We start from the raw sequence: 7,978 nt of genomic DNA on the forward strand, positions 1-7,978 counted from the left end.
CACCATTTTGAGCGTGGCCGTTGCCAGTATCGCCTGACTGGCCTTCGTGCGGGTGACACGTAAAAGCACCCACTACACTCTCTGAGTGGTTGGCGTTAGGAAGGGCATCCAGCTGTAGAAACTCTGCCAAATCAGATTGGAGCCTGGTGTTGCCATCCGGTTTCACCAGTCTTCAGTCAAATCGTCCAACCCATGCTAGCATGGAAAGCGGACGTTAAATGATGATGATGATATATACGCATGCACACACACACACACATCAATGGGTTGGCTGGTTTGACATGGATCCAATGAATCAAGGACTGCATCCTACTCCAGTGTCTGCTTTGGCAGAGTTTATGCTGTTGGGTGCCCTTTCGATTGCCAATCATTTTGCAATGTGTTCTGGGTGTTTTTCTCATGCACTCTTGAGGTCACCATGTAGATTGCTCGTCAACCAATCCAGGAAGGGACGTATGTTGCTTTTGTATGTTAGATGGGGATTAAGGTAGGAGGGAAGAAATTTGTTTTAGAGGGAGCAGCTACATGGCTACTTACATTTAGGAAAGAGAGAACAAGAATGAATTAGAGGTATCTCTAAGGAAATAGACAGTTGGATGAGGTGTCCAGGTGGTACCTCAGGTAGCTAGAGAAGTAGTGTGTGTTGGGAAGAGAGAGGAGTAGTGAGAGAAGCCGTTAGAGAACATCTACAAGGATTGAAGGGAGATAGTGTACAAGTTGGGGAGGCTACAGGATACTAAGCAGGCATAATATATATAATAATTCTTGTTATTGTAATTATGCTGTCATTTGGAGTAGATTGGATTAATTTTGAGATATATGCATTCCTGTCAAGATTTAATATTGTTACTGCTTTAGACATTTTAATCTTGATGATAGTAGTGTTAATGGTTGTAGTAATCAATGAAAATAATTATGTTATATGTAAACAAACATAAGTTCGTTTTTGAAGTACTGAAATGTATTGTAGTACAAGTAGAAAGATACATTTTTTTCAATATATATGCTGATAGAACAGCATATATAGGATAAAATCCTTTGAGCAGAAAAATCTGTCACAACCAGCCATGAGACTCGAACTCACATCCCTTCAGTTTCTGGTCAAAGTGCTTTACCATTTAAGCTAAACTGCTTTACTGACAAATTCTTCTGCAATTTAGAATTTATAGACTCATCTAGAAACACTAAATGGAATAGAAATTATGTCATATGTACGCAAACAAGTTTGTTTTTAAAGCGCTGAAATTTTTTCTGCTCTGTAAGGATTTTATCCTGTATATACTGTTCTATCAATACTTACGCATTGAAAAAATATATCTTGTACTACAATACATTTCAGCGCTTCAAAAACAAACTTATGTTTGTTTACATATGACATAATTTCTATTCCATCTAGTGTTTCTAGATGAGTTTATAAATTCTAAATTGCAGAAGAATTTGTCAGTAAAGCAGTTTAGCTTAAATGGTAAAGCACTTTGACCAGAAATTGAAGGGATGTGAGTTCGAGTCTCATGGCTGGTTTCTGACAGATTTTTCTGTTCTGTAAAGATTTTATGCTATATATGCTGTTCTATCAGTACATATGCATTGAAAAAATATATCTTTCTACTTGTAATGAAAATAATGTTTGGAACCCTGAAGTATTGAAAATGATTACTTCTGTCATACTTCGACTGACTTGATGGTGGGTCTATGAAAGGTATTCCAGGACCAATGACAGATGAAGTCAGTGGTCTCAATACAGTAAGTTGTTGCTTAGTCCCAGGTTAGCTCAGGTTGAGAAGCCCTCTGATCAGTGATGTTCTAACCTCGATCATCTCATTTTCTAGTACTCCATTAAGCAGTGTAAGTTCTTTTCTAAGACTGGCAGTGTGTGAATTGGAGGCAATTTGGTTCCTATTATAACGGATTAAATGACTGTGCAAGGACTGTTGTTGGTTCATAATCCAGTATGTTATTCCTTGTGGGTCAAGGATTTATTTTGGATTGATTTTCATAATTTTTAGATTAGATTAATTGAAGTTGTTGAAGGTAGTGATGCAGTAGGGCTTAATTTGGAAATTAACTACTGTTTCTTGTAATTGATCAAATGTATTGAGTCTAACTTGTTTGTTTAATGGTAATCTTTAGTATTTTGAACACTGACATAACTGTAACATCCAAAATTTATTTTGCTAAATAGGTAAATTTGCATTTTACTCTAGGGAATATCCAACTTTGTGACCTTTCTATAATCATAACAATATAACAGTGTTATTTGATAGCTAACATTTTGCTAAAATATTAATACATTTCTAACAAATGTAGAATGTCTTTGCTTGTTCTTAAGTCACAAATTGAAATAACTGAAGGGATCTAGAGCTATTAAGGTTGGGTGTTGCCTTTATTCCTTGTTATTTATTATTGTAATATTTATTTGTTTATCCAGATGCCTTTGTATGAAATGTAGGTGTTGTAAAAAAAATGCTAAGTTTTAGTATTCCTTGAAAGAGTCTGAATCTGAAAATTATTGTCTTCTTGAATATGGAAGAGAGTAAATGTGCATGACAATCTTTCAAAGCTTATTAAAATTGTCTCTTTGTCTTTGCAGCAGTCTACTGATTAAAGTATGTTATTGTTTCAGGGTGTGGTGCTAACTCATGGCAACTTAACTGCTCAGATAGAAGCTATGATATACAGCTGGGGATGGACAAGAAATGATGTTATTTTACACACATTACCACTACATCATGTTCATGGCATTGTTAATGTACTTATGACGCCATTCCATTGTGGTGCTACTTGTGTGATGCTTACGAAATTTGACCCACAAACGGTAATTATCATTTGGACTTTATTTTCATTCACTCCTTTGATACTAGCTCTCTGGTGACCACTCTTGGTCCTATAATATAAGTTAAAACCTCCACTTTCAACTTCATATTAATTTATGTTCCAAATATCAACTTAAGTATGACAGTTATTTTAATATATTCTTCACTATTTTCAAAATCAATTGAAACAAAGGCATTGCATTTCAATATTTGTTGATGATAGGGTTAAATCATCTATCTTTACCAGTGTTTTTTAGGTGAACTAGTGGAGAAGTCCTGTTCTCTGTTTCTTTTTCTTCATATTAACAGAGAGGAGAGGCACTCATTTGTTGGGTGGGTTGTATTTGGTTTTCTCTGTTTTAACCCCTGGTAGTGGAATAAGTACATTGCAGTGCTTTTACATTCTGAGATAAAATTCTGCTATGGTTAGCTTTGCTTTTTATCACTTAGTAGAAGTGAGCTGCGTGGGGTTGGGCTGGTGATATAATAAAAGTACCTGTTATGTATTGGTCATTTTATTTTCTTTATTTTGCTTGTTTCAGTCATTGGACTGCAATTGTCCCCAGTACCTATTTTTTAAGTCTGGTACTTTTTCTATTTGTCTTCTTTTTTCAAACTGCTAAGTTACCAGAGCATAAACAAACCAACACAAGTTGTCAATACACACATGCATGCACAAGCTTTCATACAATTGCTTTTTGCCAAATTCACTCGCAATGCATTGGGCCAATCTGGGCTATAATAGAAGACACTTGCACAAGCTTTTACACAGTGGAACTGAACCCCAAACTTCTTAACCACACAGCTATACCTACACCTGTTACTATATACTTTTTACTGATAGATTTATTACCTTGTACTAAAGCTCTTAAACTTTTATTTTATCATCAACACCACCAGAGTAATGAAGGCAACACAAAGTGTGGTGTGTCAAACTTGCATGGAGTCAGTTCAACTGTCTATATTCTCTCTCTTAATATTAATCTCAGTTATTAGCAATATTTCACTTAATTAAAGAAGTTATTAATATTGATAATTACTTTGAATCAAAGCTGTTCATGATACAAATGAAATAAAATCAGAATAAAAACCAAGTTATTGATTTACGTCTTAGGAGCAAACCTCCATTCTGAAATACTGGTTGCCAACAACTGTTTTGCTGCTAAGTTGTAACTATTTTCCTCTAAGTAGACTGTAATATCACCACCATGATCACCAAATAAGGGAGATGCTCTGTAATTGTGTTTACTGAATCAAACTTAGTATCAAAATCCTCTTCATCTATTCAGGATCTGTTAAAAAAAAAGATTTAAATGTTTGTTCATTTTAGAAAAATGTTTTCTTATATACTTCCTTTAAGTTGTAGAAGCTTGTCAAAAGCCAGCTGATATAGCACTCCAGTCCTATAACTTTACACCTCTGCTAATGAAACTGTGATTCAGTATGGCTTTGTAGTTATTGATATAAAAATAATATAGACGCTATCTCAAACACCAGATACAAGTATTGATTTATATTGAATAAAACACAGGGTTTATTTTTGCAGAGGAGTTGCTCTTTATTTTACTAACCCCCAAAGAGATGAAAATCAAAACAGGTCCTGATGAGATTTGAACTTAGAATGGTGTTTGCAACTAAATACTCCCAATAAAGGACCAAACAAAATATTTTACAAAATTAAGGTACTGGTCCATAGTTGTACCATTTTTATCACTTCACTGCCTTTTATGCTTGCAAATATTTTTATATACAGAATTTGTACAAGCATTAGGAATTTGTGCTTTTGGAAACATTTATGGAAGTAATAATTGCACTTCATTTACTTTTTATTTTATTTCAACTATAGAAATTATACTTTTGCTGGACTAAAGTATAATCTTTATAGTTAAAATAAAAGATTATACTTTTGCTGCCTTTTGGCTGCTTTTTGTTGCTTAACCCCAGGAAGCTCTATTTAAGTTGACTTGATCAAAGGCATGTTAACCATAGTCATTTCTCTTTTATTCAAACATATGTCTATCACTGCATTATCTGTTGTGTTCTCTTTTAAGAGAGTAAGCTAGCTATTTTTTTTTTTTTTTTTGACAAGTTGAGAAACCATGTAGGGACTTCTCCATTGGTTTGTCTTTATTACTTATTTGTTTAATGCTGTAATGTTATTCTAAGTTTCTGTATCAAATTGCGACTTTATTTTTGGTAAAATATTAAAAAAAAAAAAAATGATCATAATACAAAGTTGTCATTTTATCCATTCACAAGCAAATACATTAGTGAAAGAGACAACTGTGTTTGTATGGATATCTAATATAAGCAAATATGTTGTTGATAAAGGCTACTAAAGATGACCTAGTGTTTGGCAGATAAATGAATTGTAGAAGACATAGGATTGAGATATTTGGAAATTGATTGCATACTTGTTCAGCTGTTACCACCAGAGGATAATGAATATAAAGAAAATCCCATTAAAGCTGAAGATGATATTAGCTGGATGGTTGGGGTGGTTGCTGATAGTATTCACCTGTAATTAGGAACATTTATAAAGAATAGGTTATATTTCACTGAACACATTGCTTCTCTCTTGCTATAATTCTAGGTGTGGTCTCGGCTGCTGAACCCTGTTGGAGCCAATGATGGTCTAAGAATTAATTTATTCATGGCTGTACCTACTATTTATGCCAAGCTGATTGAAAACTATGAATCAAATATGCGAAATAACCAGGAAAATATGTACATGGGAAAATATGTCAAAAACACCTGTCAGAATCGTATCAGGTAAAAAAAAAAAAAGAGCCCTAAAAACATTGCACTTCTTACATATATTTTATACTGTATATACACAGTACAAGGAAAGATGCCTAATTCTAATACTGATAGCAGCTTACTAAACCTTCATGCATCTCACTCTACTAGCTAGATAATAGAATTTCAGCAAGCCATCCGAACTGTCCATAGCTTACAGTTCTACCCTGCAGAATTGTAAGTTTACCAACTGCAATAATGAGCTATTTCTGAAATAATGTAAATTTCCAAATACCAGTTCATATTAACATTGAAAATTTAATGAAAGATATTAAAAATTCAAATTGCTGATGATATTTAAAAATTCTGAGACTCATTTTTGTATTTTGTCTCCTTTTAGGCTCATGGTCAGTGGCTCAGCATCATTACCACAGCCGATCATGGAGCGGTGGGAAGAAATCACTGGACATCGATTGTTGGAACGATATGGCATGAGTGAAATCGGGATGGCTCTGACTAATCCACTTGATGGGCCCAGAATTCCAGGTCTGTGTTCAAAAAACTGCCAAGCTACTTTATGTACATAATCATCATCATTAGTTTTAAGGTCTGTTTTCCATACTGGTATGGGTTGGACTGTTTGACAGGATCTGACAGTCACAGGACTGTGTCAAGCTTCAATATCAGCTTTGGGATGATTTCTACAGCTGGATGCTCTTCCTAGTGCCAACTACTTCATAGTATGTGCTGGGTGCCCCACCCCATTGCTACTGCTATTGGTGAGGTTACCAGGTTACTTGCAAGACTTGAAGGGAACAGGAAAAAGCCCCTTTGAGCAAGGTTGTATTTGAGAGAGGGGAAGCTGGCCTTATCCCAGGTGTTTAGAGGCTGAAATATGGAAGAAGGCAAGCCCAGTCATCTTGCTATAAAGAAGATATATGTTTACCTCATATTATGCAAGGATGGATGAGAGCAGCTAGAAAGATAAGATAGTGGTGACATGGTATGTTAGCAAACTTTCAAGGTACAGGAGAAGTATGAGAGGATATGGGCAGTGGATCTAGGAGAGGGGTAATTTCATAAGAGTAAGAGAAGAGAGTAATGAATGGTTAGCTGAGAGATGAGGGCAGAGGAGAATGTAGTGTGTTATGAACAAAAATGGGAAATATCGGTAGGGAGGTGAGATAGAAATAGAAGTGGATCAAGAAGTAGAGGAATGGTGTGCAAGGTGATATACATTCACAGAGAGGGGTGAGGACTTTTGATGGCAAACATGAGAGGGTGTGGAGAATGGTAGCTGATATGAAAAGTGCTGACATAGAGATATGGCAGCTCAGAGGAGACAGATAACTGAAGTTACAGAAATGAGTTGTTCAATGAAAGATAGTGTGGAAAGGGATGATAATGAAGATGAGTAATAATTTATTAGTGAGTTAGCACCGATCCAAATTTGATTACCCACTGGAGCTGTTTTATTTGTGCTGTTGTACTTTGCCAATGCATAAAATCAACAATTATTATCATTTTTCTTAAGAAATTTTAAACAAAAATCCTTGCACAAATCAACAATTTTATACCAAAAACTCTTCTACAAAGGAACTTTTCTCTTGAATTTTTTTCTAAATGTAGATTAACATCATGTTAGTTACATCCAGAATTATCCACCTTGGTTAATATACATATCAAATTGAAGCAATGGGGTAACTTGGAAACTTAGGCTGTCATGGTAGCCTTGCTGAAGTTTGAAATATTGTCAAGTGGTTACTACTTCTACTTATGGAAACTCCTGGAAAAGACGCCAATCTGTCCATTGTAGGGTTATCCCCTGAGATGTTGCTGGTTCTTATTCTCAGCTGAGTGGACAGGTAAGAGCAATGTGAAATGGAGTGCCTTGCTCAAGGACACAACTTGCCCCTGGTCTGGGAATTAAATTGACAATCTTGAAATCACAAACTAAACATTTGATATATATATATATATATCAGATGTGGCTGTGTGGTAAGAAGTTAGCTTCTTAACCACATGGTTCTGGGTTCATTCCCTCTACATGACACCTTGGGCAAGTGTCTTCTACTATAGCCTTGGGTCAACTAAAGCCTTGTAAGTGGACTTCAGACAGAAACTGAAAGAAGCCCATAGTGTATGTATGTGTGTTTGTGTGAATATATACATATATATATATATCATATATATATCATCATCATCATCATCATCGTTTAACGTCCGCTTTCCATGCTAGCATGGGTTGGACGATTTGACTGAGGACTGGTGAAACCGGATGGCAACACCAGGCTCCAGTCTGATTTGGCAGAGTTTCTACAGCTGGATGCCCTTCCTAACGCCAACCACTCAGAGAGTGTAGTGGGTGCTTTTATGTGTCACCCGCACGAAAACGGCCACGCTCGAAATGGTGTCTTTTATGTGCC

The 7,978-nt window shown here is 35.6% G+C and overlaps 1 protein-coding gene across 1 annotated transcript in view; it reads left to right on the forward strand.

The window, feature by feature from the left end:
- The first annotated feature begins 2,239 nt into the window (after positions 1 to 2,239).
- LOC106874666 (malonate--CoA ligase ACSF3, mitochondrial) overlaps positions 2,240 to 7,978 on the forward strand; it is a 17,703-nt gene continuing 11,964 nt past the window's right edge. The window contains exons 1-3 of the mRNA XM_014922464.2: positions 2,240 to 2,815; positions 5,407 to 5,585; positions 5,953 to 6,098. Of these exons, the coding sequence (XP_014777950.2) occupies positions 2,609 to 2,815; positions 5,407 to 5,585; positions 5,953 to 6,098 (532 nt within the window). The 5' untranslated portion in view covers positions 2,240 to 2,608. The remainder of the gene's footprint in view (positions 2,816 to 5,406; positions 5,586 to 5,952; positions 6,099 to 7,978) is intronic.

The sequence above is a fragment of the Octopus bimaculoides genome, chromosome 1, assembly GCF_001194135.2.
Source record: "Octopus bimaculoides isolate UCB-OBI-ISO-001 chromosome 1, ASM119413v2, whole genome shotgun sequence".
NCBI lineage: Eukaryota > Metazoa > Mollusca > Cephalopoda > Octopoda > Octopodidae > Octopus > Octopus bimaculoides.